General features: G+C 45.7%; 2 protein-coding genes and 2 long non-coding RNA genes across 4 annotated transcripts; 1 reads left to right on the top strand and 3 right to left on the bottom strand.

Moving 5' to 3' along the window:
* Window positions 1–234: 234 nt before the first annotated feature.
* LOC106554090 (uncharacterized) lies at window positions 235–2,541 on the bottom strand. The gene is made up of 2 exons (XM_087704548.1): window positions 2,412–2,541; window positions 235–2,299 (listed from the first exon to the last, which is right to left on the bottom strand). Exon 2 carries the CDS (start codon window positions 2,140–2,142, stop codon window positions 661–663), a length of 1,482 nt encoding a protein of 493 aa, XP_087560674.1. The 5' UTR covers window positions 2,143–2,299; window positions 2,412–2,541; the 3' UTR covers window positions 235–660.
* A 6,236-nt stretch (window positions 2,542–8,777) lies between these two features.
* LOC148048531 (uncharacterized) lies at window positions 8,778–12,910 on the bottom strand. The gene is made up of 2 exons (XR_015695475.1): window positions 12,842–12,910; window positions 8,778–9,212 (listed from the first exon to the last, which is right to left on the bottom strand). It is a non-coding gene; the product is annotated as an uncharacterized LOC148048531 (long non-coding RNA).
* A 246-nt stretch (window positions 12,911–13,156) lies between these two features.
* LOC148048532 (uncharacterized) lies at window positions 13,157–14,352 on the bottom strand. The gene is made up of 2 exons (XR_015695469.1): window positions 14,157–14,352; window positions 13,157–13,397 (listed from the first exon to the last, which is right to left on the bottom strand). It is a non-coding gene; the product is annotated as an uncharacterized LOC148048532 (long non-coding RNA).
* LOC148048533 (uncharacterized) lies at window positions 14,254–17,070 on the top strand. Its single transcript, XM_087704545.1, has 2 exons — window positions 14,254–14,465; window positions 14,707–17,070. The coding sequence occupies exons 1-2, from the start codon at window positions 14,457–14,459 to the stop codon at window positions 16,348–16,350; spliced, it is 1,653 nt and encodes a 550-aa protein (XP_087560671.1). The 5' UTR covers window positions 14,254–14,456; the 3' UTR covers window positions 16,351–17,070.
* The last annotated feature ends 671 nt before the right edge of the window (window positions 17,071–17,741 follow it).

Below are 17,741 nucleotides of genomic sequence, written 5' to 3' on the forward strand. Positions count from 1 at the left end.
GATTGATTTTTAACCGGCTGACAAACTACTTAAGGGTGGTCCTTAATGGTACTATATGTACAGGGAGGGAAGGAAGCAGTGGGGTACCACAAGATTCCGTCTTGGGCAGAGGACTTTTCAATATCTTCATAAATGACTTAAATGAGGGACTAGATGGGGGACACATCAAATTTGCAGATAATACTAAGAGGGTAGGAATAGCCAACACGCTAAATTGCAGGCTCAATATCCACATTCCCCTATAATGACACCTGACTTTATTAACTTTTGGGGGCCCAAATAATCACTAGGCCTTATTTTGGTGAAAACACACTTTTAGGGTGATTATAGGTTTTCTCTCCAGGGTGGATTCTTTGATGTGTGTCAAGGTTTCCTCTCCAACCAAAGTTCTTTCCAGATTCTTTACAATGACATGTTTGCTCTCCTGAGTGGATTTTTTGATATATGCAAAGGTTTCATCTCTGAATGAAGCACGTTCCACACTCGACATTCATATGGTTTGTCTCCTGAGTGGATTCTTTGATGTTCATACAGATATACTCTCCGACTGAAACACTTTCAACATTCGAGGCATTTATGTGGTTTTTCTCCTGTGTTGATTATTTGATGTTGACGGAGGTGTGGAGCACTAGTGAAGCTCTTTCCACACTACAGGCATTTTTAGGGTTTTTCTCCTGAATGGATCCTTTGATGCCTATAAAGGTTGCTCCTCTGACTGAAGCTCTTTCCACACTCCAGGCATTTATGAGGTTTTTCTCCTGTGTGGATCATTTGATGTTGATAAAGGTTGCTCTTATGACTGAAGCTCTTTCCACACTCCAGGCACTTATGAGGTTTTTCTCCTGAGTGGATCCTTTGATGTGAATAAATGTGGCTCCTCTGACTGAAGCTCTTTCCACACTCCAGGCATTTATGAGGTTTTTCTCCTGTGTGTATCCTTTTATGCTTATTAAGGTTGCTCCGCTCACTGAAGCTCTTTCCACACTCCAGGCATTTGTGAGGTTTTTCTCCTGAGTGGATCCTTTGATGTATATAAAGGTTGCCCTTCTGATAGAAGCTTTTTCCACACTCCATGCATTCATGAGATTTTTCTCCTGTGTGGATCATTTGATGTTGATAAAGGTTGCCCTTATGACCGAAGCTTTTTCCACACTCCAGGCACTTATGCGGTTTTTCTCCTGAGTGGATCCTTTGATGTATATAAAGGTGGCTCCTCTGACTGAAGCTCTTTCCACACTCCAGGCATTTATGAGGTTTCTCTCCTGTGTGGATCCTTTGATGTGTATAAAGGCTGCCCCTCTGACTGAAGCTCTTTCCACACTCCAGGCATTTATGAGATTTTTCTCCTGTGTGGATCCTTTGATGTTTATTAAGGTTGCTCATCTCACTGAAGCTCTTTCCACACTCCATGCACTTATGAGATTTTTCTCCTGAATGGACCTTTAGATGGCTATGAAGATGTCCATTATTTTTAAAGGATTTTTCACATTCGTGGCATTGATATTTCCTTCTTTCGTCCTGGATCCTTTGGGGATTGGCATGTTTTAGGAAGGACGCTCTGCCTCCCAGGCATATATTGGGTTTCTTTCCCCAATTGATCCTTTGATGTGAATAAAGGTGGTTCCTCTGACTGAAGCCCTTTCCACACTCCAGGCATTTATGTGGTTTTTCTCCTGTGTGGATCCTTTGATGTGTATAAAGGTTGCTCCTCTGACTGAAGCTCTTTCCACATTCCAGACATTTATAAGTTTTTTCTCCTGAGTAGCTCCTTTGATGTGTATAAAGGCTGCTCCTCTCACTGAAGCACTTTCCACACTCCAGGCATTTATGAAGTTTTTCTCCTGTGTGGATCCTTTGATGTCTATAAAGATGGCTCCTCTGACTGAAGCTCTTTCCACACTCCATGCATTTAAATGGTTTCTCTCCTGAATGGACCTTTAGATGGCTCTGAAGATGTCCATTGTTGTTGAAGGATTTTTTACATTCTTTGCATTGATATTTCCTTCGTTCCTCCTGGATCATGTGGGGATTCCTGGGTCTTCCAAAGGACTCTGCGCCCTCCAGGACGGGGTCTTCCCGCGCTTCCTCCACCTCGCATCTCCATCTAGCCAGCCGCCTATCCCGGGGTCCCCCTGGGTTCATCCCTTCTGCAGCCCCGGAGTCTCTCCGCCTTTTCCCTCCTTCTCCTGGAGATGCCGCGCCAGGACCGGGCAGGACTGCTCTGTGCGGCCCGCTCTCCTCCTTCTCTCGGGCAGCGCTTCTTTCATTCCGTCCCCCGCCGGGCTCCTCCGTCCTCCTGCTGGGGAGAGAGAGAGGCGGGTGATGGCTGCATCCCTTTCCCCGCAGGGGAGGCCCGGCCCGAAGCCTACGCCTCCCACTGCCTGCTACTCCCAGCATTCCCCGCGCCCTACCTGCAACCGGTGACTTCCGTCTCCTAACAGCAGATGTTTTTCCGTCGCTGCTCCGATAGCGCCACTGTGGGCGGGGCCTCCTCCTCTCCTCCCTTGTCGCCGCCGTATGTTTCTCCGATTGCGTAACCTGGGAAGAAAACTTTCTCTTCAGGGCCCGTGCATATTTGCATGCGGCGCCTTCTACGCCATCCCATTGGCGGTGCCCGCTTTGAGACTCCGCCCCTCGCTCCTTACTGGCGTACCGCTCTGGTCGCTCGGCCTCTGTTATCCTCCCCCTTTGGCTCCACCCCTCCGCTTATTGCTCTTCCCATCCGCTCCCTTCGCCCTCCGCGGCTCCTCCTGTGCGGCCTGTCCGCCCTTCCTGCTCGTCCCTTCCCCCCCAACCACTGTTCCCTCTAAGGTGCGCGCGTGCGCGGCCGCGCACGTCGCTAGAAACCTCCGCGCAGAGCTTTCTAACTGCCGCGCAGAGCTTTCTACCAAAGCAAACGTGGAGAAGTCCTTTGCAGGCAGCTAGAACTGGCCGCTTGCAAAGGACCTCCCCAGACTTGTTTTGATGAGCCGCCAGTCCTCTTGCTTCTTCTCCTTCACCAGCAAAGCTCCCGCAGTGGTGCCTCTCTCTCCACGCGGAGCACCTGAGCTGGCCCCCGCGTTATCCCTCCCCCTTCCTCCTCTGCCGTGCTTTTGAGGCCGCGGGAGCTAGTAGGAAAGCGGCGGAGGTGGAGGCGATGGCAGGGATAACCCAGAGCCCAGCTGAGGTGCTCCGAGCGAAGGGGGAGGCACCACCGCCGCTGCTTTGCCGGTGAAGGAGAAGGACCAAGAGGACTGGCAGCTTTGAAATGGTCCCGCCGGCTGCAGATTTGATTCAGCGTAAGCAGGGGCCGAACACATGCTGAGCCGACTTTGCGCAGTGAGGCAGAGTAATTCAACCCCCACCCAAAGAACACGTCTCTCTCTGTGTGTGTGTGTGTGTGTGTGTGTGTGTGTGTGTGAGAGAGAGAGAGAGAGAGAGAGAGAGAGAGAGAGAGAGAGAGAGAGAGAGAGAGAGAGAGAGTTTGATCAAAATTGGTGGCCAAAGGAGTGGAGGGAAGGAAGGAAGGAAACCCTGCCCCCTGTGAAAAAAACTGAAGATGGAGCAGTGAATGAATAAACCATAAAAGCAACAAACAGTTAATGCGTAAGTAAGCTGAGGAGGAAGTTCTCAACTAAGGAAGAAATATTAGAAAGAAATATAAAAAGCTCAATATGCCAAAACACTTATTTTAGTCTTCATTTAATTACTTGTATTGTAGTCTGATGTAACATCTTTTTAAAGTTAACGTTAGTTAGAAAAGATAGGGTACAAAACTTAAATAATAAAAAAAATTGTACATTCATTTTGAAAAATAAATGCAATACTTGATTAATTTCATATCTTTATTTAAAATAGTTTTGGCATGGCATATGATTTTATTGACTCAGTTGGAAATGATGTGGATGTTGTATCTGATTCTGAGGCATATATATTCTTAAGTAACATAACATATAGCATATTGTCCAAACTTGCTAGACTATTTAATTGATCTTATTACTTTAAAGGGGGAGAGTTTCATGATGAATTATTTTATTACATTTATGTTGTATTTATATATTATATTTATTACATTTATATTCCACATTATATATTTGTATTGTTATTTTAGTGTTTATTGTCAATTTTGATAGATATATTGATATATCAATACTGATTTTAATCATACTAAATAACAATTACTGCTATTATTTATCAGCATTAAATATTTACATTTTTAATATCGAGTTAGTCATATTTTAGAATAATAGGATTATCTTTTAATAGGATAATTGGCAAAATCTAATTCACATGTGATGGGTTGCATTCCAAAGGAATGTGAGAGGACAGGTTGCCTGCAAAATGCCAGGACCCAGGACCTGTTGGTGCCATGTCTCTCTCTAGCCAGTCTAATGATCTAAAAGCTGAGCAGAAGTCTTTTTTTTTTCAGGGTGAGCGGAAAAGTATAGTGTTTGAGTAGCACATTTTCATGCCTGGCATTCATCAGGCTGAAACCTCGCTCGCAATTGGCGCTTGACGCTTGGAATGTTGCGCAAATGTCCAGCAGACGAGACAGAAGTTCAAACTGTGGCTCTCTTAGGTGCTCAGGCATGAAACTGTGCCGCTCAAACACTATACTTTTCCGCTCACCCTGAAAAAAAATTAGAGGGAACATTGCTCTAGTGTCAGCTGTGAGTCCAGGAGGACACCCAAGTTGCGGACCCTCTCTGAGGGGTGTAAAATATCACTCCCCAGGCTTAAAGATGGAATATCTGGCCTGTCCTTGTGGGGCAACATCCATAGCCACTCGGTCTTGTCAGGATTGAGCGCAAGCTTGTTCACTCTCATCCAGGCCCTGACAGCCTCCAGGCACTGGCACATCACTTCTACCGCTACACTGAATTGGCACGGGGCAGAGAGATACAGCTGGGTATCGTCTGCATATTGATGGTATTTAATCCCATGCCGGCAAATGATCTCACCCAGTGGCTTCATGTAGATATTAAATAGGAGGGGGGACAAGACCGAGCTCTACGGCACCCCATATTTAAGGGGCCTAGGGGTCGACCTCTGTCCTCCAACCAACACTGACTGCAACCTGCCCGAGAGGTAATAGGAGAACCACTGTAAAACGGTGCCTCCCACTCCCACCTCCTCAACCGTCGCAGAAGGATACCATGGTCGATGGTATCGAAGGCCGCTGAGAGGTCAAGGAGCACCAGGATAGAGGAATGTCCTCTATCACTGGCCTGCCAGAGATTATCGGTCAGCGCGATCAAAGCAGTTTCGGTGCAGTAACCAGGCCTGAAACCCGACTGAAAGGGATCTAGATAATCTGCTTCATCCAAAGTCCATCGGAGTTGAAAGGCCACCACCTTCTCGACAACCTTCCCTAAAAAAGGGAGGTTGGAGACTGGCGATAGTTTTTAAGGATAGCTGGGTCCAGAGAAGGTTTCTTAAGAAGGGGTCTTACCACCGCTTCCTTCAAAGGTTGCGGGAAATATCCCTCCTGCAGAGAGGTGTTCACGATCCTCTGGAGCCAGCCTCGTGTTACCTCCCTGCTGGTCGAGACCAGCCAGGAGGGACACGGGTCCAGCAAGCAGATGGAGGCACTCATCGCTCCCATGACCTTGTCCACTTCCTCATGGGTGACAAGCTGGAACTCACTCCAAGAAATCTGATCAAGGCCCTCCCTCGGCATCTCCGCTGGTACTGACCAAGTGGAGTCCAGGTCTGTCCGAATCTGAGTGACTTTGTCCGACAGAAACTGAGCAAGTTCCTCTGCCCTTCCCTGTAAGGGTTCCCCCGCATCCCTCCCTTTCAGGAGGGAGCGGGTTATCCTAAACAGGGCGGCCGTGCGAGATTCTGCGGACGCAATAAGAGCGGGAAAATGAATACATTTTGCTGCCCGTATCGCCACTAAATAAGTCCTAATAAAGGCTCTTAGTTGTGTTCAGTCGGATTCGGAGTTACTAGCCCTCCAGCGTCGCTCTAGGCTTCTCTTTTGGCGCTTCATCTCCCGGAGTTCCTCGGTAAACCAAGGAGCCCTCCCGGATCCACTGCCACTTAGAGGCCGCAAAGGCACAATCCGATTTAGTGCCTTAGCCGCCACTGTATTCCAAGCAGCGACCAAGGACTTTGTCGGATTGTGGGCAAGGGAGTCAGGTATCTCTCCAAGCTCCAAATATAATTGATATTAATTCAAATATCTTAACTCAAAAATTTACTATATTAACATCATCCACTTTTATTTGACTGCAGTCCTTCATCCTTAAGTATACCAAGATTCAACCCATAACCACATGCTGGCATTTCATTTACTTATTTATAAAATCCTCCATTAACATTAAATCGTCATATCCTGTTTTAGCTAAACATCCATAATATTTAATACCAAAGTTTTCTAATCCTCCATGTATATAGTTTATTATCATGATCCTTTCTTTATTTAACTATATCCTATATCATAGCATTTTCCCCCTATACAGTTAAAATGTAACTGTATATAGTTTTGTTTTTTTATTATAATTATTGTTATTCATAATCTTTATATATAGTCCAAAAATATTTCTAACCTTCCCTTCTCATATCCAGTTATTACTTATCATAACAGCTCAACATTGTATACATTACTATCGTTATCAGTTTTTATTTAACTATACCTATTACCAATGGATTTAACTAAGTTTAGCTAATTTTGAATTATACTCTTCCATCTATCAAACTGTATCTCTCCAATAACAGAACAGTCTTATATCTGCTGCCATTTGTGGATCCAATTCTCCAAACATCTTTTTGAACGAGTCCATACGAAGAAATCTTTGCACCTTCTTGTTTGTGGTATCTCTTATATAATGTTGACACCCTCCTTTTGTTTCCTTTATCAGCTTGTCTTTAATTCTCAGCAGTGGTATCAAATGTTTTGCAAATAGTATTTCATAGTCCATAAATTCTTTGATATTTTCTTCTCCTTCTATGCCCTGTCCTTTGAAGTAAATTTTCTCTCCATTTAACCCGTCTTCAAATATTCCATTCTTTCCTCCCTCAGAAATAAACCAATTGTCACGAATATCAACAAGCTCAAATTCTTTATCTCCGTTTTCCATTTCAATTTTTTGAATTTCCATCTTATTTTGTATTTGATAAACATCCTCAGTTTTTTCCTCACAATTTGTTGCCAAAACACCAAATAATCCAATTTTCTCTTAATTCTATCCTCTTTATCAAACACCCTCTTCAAAGCTGAAAGTATCGCTTGGAGAGACGCTTGGAGAGACGCCGTGTTTATACGCAGTTGTATTTTTCCTTAAAAGCTCTGAAACATTCGCAAGTGAAAGCAGACTACAAAGGGAACAGCTGTACAATCTTATCAGATCTTAAGCCAGAACAGCCAAGCAATAAAAGTGTCAAGATGTAAACAGTCAAATTGTAGTCAATTAGCTTACAGAGAGTCAGAAGAAATGTTGGAGTAATCTATCCATTTGAAAAGATTTACTTAGAATCAATCCATGTGAATAACATTTAAAAAATAAGATAACCACTGTCCAAAACCATTAGAAAGATCAAAATTGCCGCTAAGTTCTTCTATTCTTTAATTTAAATTGGTTTTAAAAATTTTTAGGCAGTCCGTTTTTCTTTAAACAATAAAAGTTTCTTACCAGCTAAAAAACTTCTCCTTCAAATTGCCCTGACTTTGTCAGCCTTAAAAGACTGGAATTTTTACTGCCAGACGAAGACTTTAAACCTGCTTTTATCGGAGATTTTGCGATATCCCCGAGATCAGCAAGATGTAATCTTCCTGTTCACCATCTCTTCGGGATGATTTAGGTCCGTTAGAACCTCCCAGAAATAAAAGTATCGAGTGCGATATCAGAGCTTTGAAATCACACGTCGTCTCGTCATGGCATCCAGGCTCCGCCCCCCGCTAATTGGCCTTTATTGTGGGTGTGAAAGTTTCTTCCCGTCATTGCTTGATATAATCTATATGGGTTTTCCAAAAATCAGTGTCATGTAAGACAATTGGATTTTCTCAATGATCCTGTTGTCTTCCAGCAGAAACTGCTACAAGGGATTCTCAGGTCTCATAGATGCCTATTCTGGTTGTGGGCGGGGGAGAACTTGGTGCATTCCTCACTTTATACCCCTTTTCCTGCTTATCCTGTACTGAGATGTTCCTTCTTGGGAATGAAAGTGGGGAGGGATGCAATTGAGGGCCATCTGTTATGGCTCAGCACTGGACCCTTCAGCAAGCAATGCCGGAGGACAACTTCTTATCACTTTCTCAGCCTACAGTTCTCAAAACCACACCCATGGATTGGCTTCTCCTACACCGGACTGAGTGGAGGGGTCTCTAGCTGTTTTACCCTGAAGGAATTGCATGGGAATCAGCAGATCCTGCTTTCTTTGTCTTGCTGTCCCTTTCTCAATAGGTTCCTTTTGAAATGCCAAGCGTTTCAAGAGTTCTAGTTTCTTGAGTGGAGAGACAAGGCAAGTCCTTACAAACTTTAAGGCCGACAAAGCTTTATGAGATCTAAGCCATATTCTCAGCCTTTAGGATGAGAGGTACGTTGTGGCCCAGGGATAGAGGCAGGTTTAAGTAGGAGATGGTCAGTTGACCTGTTGAGGAGTGGAACTGCTCCTTAAAGAAGGTGGAGGTCAAAATACAGCCCTGGAAGACTTTTCTGAAAAGGATGGTTAGCACATTTCATCCAATTGCTGAATGAGAAACACCCTTTGTACATTATTTTCCAAGTTCCTCTTAATGATTTCTCTCAAGATGGAATCAAATGTCGATTTAAAATCAACACAGGCTGCATGCAGTCATTCTCTCCCTGCCATTTTAATTTGTTTCGGTTAGAAGAAAGTTTACTTGTGAATCAAAATTTACGCCCTGCATCAGTTTCAACTGATTTCACAGTAAATTGAGATTATTTGGTAAAGGGGTAGCCCTACTTTTGGCATAGTTCATTCCCCCTTTCCCCATGGGCCACCCACGCTCCATTATGTCCCTCAACAACTTTTGTTCAATTTGTTATGGGAAGAAACCAGCCATGCTGGGAAATCTGGTTGGGATGTCCTTGCGATGGGAGTAATTTCTCACAGGAATCGACAATGGTTGGATGCCATTACTCCCAAACGGTGCATTCCATCCCACTTCCTCCATTTTCTTCATCCAGGTAGGAGTGAAGCAGAATATAGGTAACAGTGCTAGTCAGTCTTGACATGCTGACCCCTCCCCCAGAAGAAAGGTGGACCTGAAACCACAGTAAACATAGGTACAATTATTACGTAAGTAGTAACCCAACTATTGCTATATTCTTTATTGGGACCATTGAGGACACTTAGTGTGAAACGTAACTAACCTCGCTACCCTAACATTTGGAGCAGCCACCCACTCTCTGTGCTAATAGGTAGCCTTTCTACAATGATAATGTCAGCCTCTGTTTTGCTGCTTGCTTTCGGCTGCCATTGAAATGGGGAGGGGGGGCATTGTGTGGGTGGGGAAGTGTCAGCACAGAAGTGACTGTGAAAAGGGAGGTGTTCTCACCATCTACTGCGCATGCTGCAGATAAAGGATTTGCCGCCCAGACCAACTGTCCGGCATACCAGCCTACTGATGCTTTTTGAAGATGTCTCCCACATGACACCTCTGGGGTGTACTGATTGGACTATGGACTAAGGTTACCAGGGGGAGAGGGTTGGGTCACATATTGATATCTATGATTACGCGCGCTTTTGCCTCAGACCTCACTTAGCTTAGCTACTATCTACTCATGACCAGTAAAAGTACTCTTAATTCTGCAAAATGGAGTTGAGTGGTTTCTTTTCTTGGTTACTGAGTGAAGCAGCTCTGACATTAAGTGAGGTGTCAGACACACACTTATCCTGGAGCTGATAATTTCTGAGGGGAGTGCACCCAATTCCTACCCCCCCACCCCCTGGAACATGTCCCAGCAAGGCAGCAACCGGGGGGAGGTTTGCAGAGGCTTGGAAAAATAAACATTCCAGCCGTGACCCTGGAAAGGAAGCGGACCTCCATAGAACAGAGGAGAGGTCTGATTTCTGGTCCCTCCTCAGGCTGCGGTGGAATTACATGCAACAGTTCGGAGAGGTATTTTTCATTGAAGAAGCCAAGGTAAGAAAAATTGCTATGCCTTGGGGAAGTAAGGCAGCCATTGGGATGGAGGCTCCGCATGATGCTGACCCCGCCCCTACCGAGAGACTGGCTGTGGAGATGGGAAGTGATTTAGTCCATGACAATTATAGCGAAGATAGAGGGGGAGAGGAGGCTATCCCCCCCAACCTCCCCCCCCCCAAGGAGCTCCAAATGAAAGGGAAAGTGGCTCTACAAGCAAACCCAGATTTTCCTCATGGATTCTGAGTGGAAAATCTTTTTGATCTAGTAGTGACTCCAATCTATTGCAGCCCCTTTGAGCAGCCGATCTCCAAGGGGAGCATCTGCTGGGAGGATCTCGCCATGTCAAAACCACTTTGAAACTTCTCTGAGAGGATCCTAGTTTCTCTTTCATGGGACACAAATCCAAAAACTATTTCCAAGGTGGCTTATCATCCTGGAGTCCTGATAGTGAAATGCTTTGGATGCAACACCATCATATAGAGAGATATAGAGAGCTTTGAACATCAGCTCATAGATGTCCTATATCACCCTCCGTACCATCTCATACGGTTGTTGTTGGGGGAAGAAATGAGGGAGAGAGCTCCAAAGACCCCGCAGTCCAACCCTGAGCTACAAATATTCTCCTTTCTTTTATTGCATATCTTCTCCACCTTAGTTGCAGAAATAATAAAGGCAGGATCCAAATGAATAAATAAACTCACTCTATGTGACTCACAACTGTGTTTTTAAATAGCAACTAAATGGTCTCTCTTTGATACAGGAACATTCTTCTTCCTGGATATAAGAATTCAGAATTAATGCACAAAAGGAGATCGTCTCCAGCTAAAAGGACCTAAGGAGGAGAATCTTCTGCCAATTGTTCCTGCTAGTAAATTTCCTCTTTTTCCAACACATTGTGGGAAAAAGGAAGCAGGAAATCATGTAATTTTGATAGGATCCAAGTTGGATTCTTTCTGGGTTTCTTTAACTGCTGAATCCTTCAACATTTGGAACTTGGCCAAAAGATGATCCTGTGCCTTGGGGTTTCAGAATAATTAAGCTATGCATTATTTTCTTTTGGCAGAAATTGTTCAAGGGAGACAGGATTCCCCTCCCCTTCCTGGATGGCTGTATTACTTTGGGATTCACAAAAAGGGTTCTCACCTAAGCAGAAAGACTGAAAGGAGCTCACCTGGGATAATGGAACAAAATGTAAAGCAGGATGGCAATACAAAGGAAATGCAATGGGAAGAGCCGAGGTGGTGCAGTGGTTTAGGATTTTAGGATTTTATTGGGGATTTATATGCCGCCCTTTTCCCTGAGGGGACTCAGGGCGGCTTACAACAATGAAGGGAAGGGAGTACAAGACGAGACTTAAAAAGAAAAGAATCGTGATTAAAAGAAAATTAACCATAAAAACACAACATTCACTCAACATTCGGGCGGGGTGAGAGTAATCCTATCCCCAGGCCTGACGGGATAGCCAGATCTTGAGGGCTGTGCGGAAGGCCTGGACTGTGGTGAGGGTACGGATCTCCACGGGGAGGTTGTTCCATAATGTCGGAGCTGCAACTGAGAAGGCTCTCCTCCGCGTAGTCGCCAGTCGGCACTGACTGGCGGATGGAATTCGGAGGAGGCCTACTCTGTGCGATCTGATGGGACGCAGGGAGGTAATTGGCAGGAGGCGGTCTCTCAAATAGTCAGATCCACTACCATGGAGCGCTTTATAGGTGGTAAGTAAGACCTTGAAGTGCACCCGACGATCAACAGGTAGCCAGCGCAGCTCACGGAGGATTGGTGTTATATGGGTGAACCGTGGTGCGCCCATGATCACTCGCGCGGCCGCGTTCTGGACTAGCTGAAGTCGCCGGATGCTCTTCAAGGGCAGCCCCATGTAGAGCAAATTGCAGTATTCCAGCCTAGAGATCACAAGGGCTCGAGTGACTGTTGTGAGAGCCTCCCGGTTCAGGTAGGGCCGCAACTGGCGCACCAGGCGAACCTGGGCAAATGCCCCCCTGGTCACAGCCGACAAGTGGTGGTCAAAACTCAGCTGTGGATCCAGGAGGACTCCCAAGTTGCGGACCCTATCTGAGGGGAATAAATTTTGCCCCCCCAGCCTGATTGATGGAACGTTAGCCAAATTTTTGGGAGGAAAACACAACAGCCATTCGGTCTTTTCCGGGTTGAGTACCAGTTTGTTAGCTCTCATCCAGTCTTTAACAGCCTCAAGGCCCCGGTTCATCACGTCCACCGCTTCATTGAGTTGGCACGGGGCGGACAGATACAACTGCGTATCGTCCGCATATTGATGGTACTTAATCCCGTGCCTCCGAATGATCTCGCCCAGCGGTTTCATGTATATGTTAAATAGCAGGGGGGACAGAACCGAACCCTGCGGCACCCCATAGGTTAGGGGCCTTTTTCGCCAGATTACAGAGAGGTTAAATGCAGCACTGCAGTTCAGCAGTTTGGCTGTTCAAATCCCACCAGGCTCAAGGTTGACTCAGCCTTCCATCCTTCCGAGGTGGGTAAAATGAGGACCCAGATTGTTGTTGGGGGCAATATGCTGACTCTGTAAACCGCTTAGAGAGGGCTGAAAGCCCTATGAAGCGGTATATAAGCCTAACTATTGCTATTGCTAAGTTCATCCAGAGCTACGTTAATGAGTGGAGCTTCCCTTGACAGAGGCAGTCTACCTCCAACAATCTGCCTTATGTGCAAAAAGATGAGGAATGAGCAGCTTTAGTAAATGGTTTGGTCATCTACCAGACATTTGCCTGACAATGGTGTGTGTAGAAAAGGTGGAGCAGGTGAGCTTTGGTAACCACTTGTCAATTTATCAGAGTTGTATTGCAAGAGCAGAAATGCCCATTTGGCCACTAATTAGAGGGAAGCAGGGAGAAAATGAGAACACCCAGCCCTTTTTCCTGTTACTTTTAATTATTGATCATTTTAAATCAAGTCTTAATCTCCAAATTTAGAGTCCAAGTTTACTATAGAACTTGATTACCTGAATTTGAGAGACTTTGACAGAAGCAAAGGGGCTTCTTTGTCCACCTGAAAATACAGACCATCAAATAATCCAGCAAAAGCAAAGCAAAAACATTTATTAAGGATGGGTTGTCAAATGGTACATACATTCAGTGTCAGTAAAGAAATGATGAAAGGATAAAATACACTGATTGCTCGAGAAGTTTAAACAACAGAAATTCTAGAAATATTCCACAAGGGACAAATGTATGGGCTACATTAGTCTTTCTCAGCTGGTGTGTTTCTTGAAAGTTGCAGATATATTCAGTCAGAACACTCTGTTGTGCAGTTCCTGAAAAAGCAAGTTCACACATTCAAAATAAAAAGTCTTAGTCAAGAAGGAAAGAAAGCTCAAATCTGAAAAGTAGCTTTTGGAGAGAGGGGGGACATCTAATTTTAAAGACTTATGAAGGGGCTCCATCACGATCGCCTCCCAGCTGAGGAGGAGCTGTAGTGCAAGAGAGCAGAAGGACCAGGATCCCCTCCAGCTTTTGGGGCGAGGCATCAACCAGGAAACGCCCCACAAGGCGGTGGGGTCCTCCAGCCCAGGGCCCTTCTTCCTGGGGAGGGGGTGGGGGAGTGAAGCTGGGGGGTTCCTGGAGGCCAGAAGAGGTTGAGGGTCGATATATTAAGGGGTGTCCTGGAGGGGATTCCCCCCCCCTGCAGATTTGCAAAGGGGTCTTTGGGGGGGAGGAAGCGGAAAAGCGGGGAACAGGAGTCCTCTTGCCTAGGGGGGACCCCGGATGGGGAGAAAGTCAGAACCCCGGAAGGGTCCCCCCCAACCTCCGTCTGCCTGAATGCGGGAAGGGGGGGCGGAGATCAAAGGGAGTCCCCTGCAACGCCAGCCTCACTTGGCACTGCGCAAGGCGCTCTCTGGCTGACTGAAAATGGAGACCTCCGATTGGCCGCTCTAGAGTCGGTGGCGATTGGCTGGAGGCTTCTTGGGGCGGTCCTTTTAAAGAAAGGGTGCCCCACCCCATTTGTTAGGGGGAGACATTACGACGAGGGAAGGGAAATACAGACCCAGAAGCCCCACCCCACACACACACACCTGGATGCGGGCAGCGGGAAGCAGACCGGACCCCAAACTTCATAGGTTCCCCTCGCCCATCTCCCCTGGCAACCATAACAACCCTCGGCAACGCGCAGGCGTCCTCTGACTCGTTCAAGGAAAGAGGACGCCGATTGGCCGTTCTGGAGAGGGCGGTGATTGGCAGGAGGACGGCTTGGGGCGGTTCTTTCAAAGGAACAGCTTTCCTACCCGGAAGAACCTAAAGAAAGGGAAGCCTCCAGTTCCGGAAACTAAACAGAGAACGGGGAAGCTGCCTGAATCGGCGACAGAAGAGCCAGGATGATGCAGGTTTGGCGCAGGGGATGCTGGGAATCGCAGTCCGGGAGGGAGGTCTCTCCGGAGTGGTGGTGGGGAGCCTGAAGGGATTGATGGAGGCGGGCAAGATTGGGAGGCCGAGGCCTAGTCTGGAGGGGCGGGTTTGTGAAGGTGGCCGGGTTCGCAGGGACCGCGAGAGGCGGAGGCGGAGGCCTAAGCTTCCCCTGCGGGGAAAGGGACGCCACCGTGACCTGCCTCTCTCTCTTACCTACAGAAGAACCGAGGAGCCCGGCGGGGGAAGGAAGGAAGCGCCGCCCGAGATGAGGAGGAGGAGAGCGTTCCCGGCGGAGCAGCCCTCCCCGGTCCTGGTGCGCCTCCCCCAGGAGACGGCGGGGAAACGCGGGGAGGCTCTGGGGCTGCAGGACGGATGAACCCAGGGGGACCCCGAGAAAGGCGGATGCCTGGAGGCGGATTCGGGGAGGAGGAAACGGGCGCAGACTCCAAGACAGTTCTGGACGACGGAAGATCCTTCCGAAGACGCCGGAAGACCCAAAGGATCCAGGAGGGAGGAAAGAAATATCAGTGCCCAGAATGTGAAAAATCCTTTAAAACAAATAACCATCTTCAAAGGCATCTAAGAATCCATTCAGGAGAGAAACCTCATAAGTGCCTGGAGTGTGGAAAGAGCTTCAGTGAGAGGAGCAGCCTTTATAGACATCAAAGGATCCATTGGGGAGAGAAAGGAAAGAAGTTCCTGGTGGTCAGAGGGTCCTTCAGAAGACCACGGAATTCCCAAAGGATCCAGGAGGAGGAAGAGAAATACCAGTGCCCAGAATGTGAAAAATCCTTTAAGAGAAAACAGCATCTTCGAACGCACCTAAGAATCCATACAGGTGAGAAACCTCATAAATGCCTGGATTGTGGAAAGAGCTTCAGTCAGAGGGGCACCCTTTATACACATCAAAGGATCCATTCAGGAGAAAAACCTCATAAATGTCTGGAGTGTGGAAAGAGCTTCAGTCGGAGGAGCAGCCTTTATATACATCAAAGGATCCACTCAGGAGAGAAATGTCATAAATGCCTGGAGTGTGGAAAAAGCTTCAGTCAGAGGGGCACCCTTTATACACATCAAAGGATCCATTCAGGAGAAAAACCTCATAAATGCCTGGAGTGTGGAAAGAGCTTCAGTCGGAGGAGCAGCCTTTATATACATCAAAGGATCCACACAGGAGAAAAACCTCATAAATGCCTGGAGTGTGGAAAGAACTTCAGTCAGAGGAGCAGCCTTTATATACATCAAAGGATCCACACAGGAGAAAAACCTCATAAATGCCTGGAATGTGAAAAGAGCTTCAGTCATAGGAGCAGCCTTTATATACATCAAAGGATCCATATAGCAGAGAAACCTCATAAATGCATGGAGTGTGGAAAGAGCTTCAGTTGGAGGAGCAGCCTTTATACACATCAAAGTATCCACACAGGAGAGAAACCTCATAAATGCATGGAGTGTGGAAAGAGCTTCAATCAGAGGAGCAGCCTTTATATACACCAAAGGATCCACACAGGAGAGAAACCTCATAAATGCATGGAGTGTGGAAAGAGCTTCAGTTTGAGAAGCAGCCTTTATAAACATAAAAATTTCCACACAGGGGAAAAACCTCATAAATGCCTGGAGTGTGGAAAGAGCTTCAGTCAGAGGAGCAGCCTTTATATACATCAAAGGATCCACACAGGAGAAAAACCTCATAAATGCATGGAGTGTGGAAAGTGTTTCAGTACTAGAGGAAATCTGTATAGACATCAAATGATTCACACAGGAGAAAAACCACATAAATGTCTGGAGTGTGGAAAGAGCTTCAGTCGGAGAGCACACCTTGACGGACATCAAAGAGTCCACACAGGAGAAAAACCATGTTAGGAATATAATTAATGGTTGGGTTGGCAATATATAAATCATGTAACATTGTTGTACCTGTTTCTTTAAATCATACTGTAAAATGTGATTGTTTGCTGTTTTCCTCAATCTGCCATAAGAGGGAGCCAGAACGACTGTTAGTTCTCTGTCTGTTCATTAGGTGCTGGGCTGATCTGATCTGAGTGTTTTTGGAAGCTGGAAGTGCCCTGAACTATTGTAAGTTTTGCAACTGTTAACAAACTTTGTGTACCAGACTGATTATATATGACTGGACTATGTTATTTGGATTGTTATTCGCCTATACCCACGATGGGTGAAGAGGCATCAAGTACAAGTTATTTGGATTATCCCTTTACTGGAAGACATTGATGATTGACTGACTTATCTGTGTATGACTTGGACTGTTTGATGGACTCTGATACTTCTATTTCCACGAAAGTAAAAGCCTATTTAAACTGCAGTGTCTCTCTCTGCTGGTTTGTGAGTTCTCCAACACAACTCTAACAACGCTTCTCTGAATGTACTCGCTCTCCCAACGGGGAGCTTACCTAACAAACCATATAAATGACTGGAGTGTGGAAAGAGCTTTACTGAGCGGGGTAGCCTCCATAAACACCAAAGAATTCACACAGGAGAAAAACCATACACATGTCTGCATTGTAGAAAGAGCTTCAGACAGAAAGCACAGCTTAACAGACATCAAAGAATCCACTCATGGGAGAATTCATGTGGGGAAAATATGATAAATATGTCTGAGTGGGAAAATTCACACTATCTGAGGAATTGAATTGAATTGTATATTTAATTTGGCCAAGTGTGAGTAGACGCACTAGGAATTCACCTTGAGAGCCCTCAATGTACAAAAAAGCAACAAATAATAATATTCATTATATTTATAATAATTCCAATAGGAGGAATTATTTATCTTTACTCCAAATGAGTAAAGAGGATATTAAGAATAGTAAATAATAATTACCAAGTAAGGGACTTTTTCAGGCTGAATAATAAAGGCCTTTTTCAATTGTACCTGGTACATGATTCAATTGACTGAAATTGTACTTTTTTCAGAACAGATGCCGTTTCCCATGTGAATGTTCTTTTAACGCAATGCTCATTTCAGTGGTTATACTTAATATTATGGGAGGTTATTGTCAATGTCTCTTATGTAACTAACTGCACAGGATGATTTCTTCCATGCAATAAACTCTTCTATTTTCTCCTTTTCCTACTGTGTGAACTGAACTGAAGCCCAATTCTGTGTTCTGAATTCCTTCTTTTCATTGAGGGAAATCTCTTTGCTACAATAATAAGTTGCCTTTAAAAGGACATCCCCCTTGTTGCCTAATTGGTGGAAGTGTGGCCTTGGATGAATCTAGGCTAATTGGCCTTTATTG

Source organism: Thamnophis sirtalis, unplaced genomic scaffold (genome assembly GCF_051295495.1).
Source record: "Thamnophis sirtalis isolate CommonGarterSnake01/CBP01778 unplaced genomic scaffold, rThaSir2_p1.2 scaffold_2, whole genome shotgun sequence".
NCBI classification, from domain to species: domain Eukaryota; kingdom Metazoa; phylum Chordata; class Lepidosauria; order Squamata; family Natricidae; genus Thamnophis; species Thamnophis sirtalis.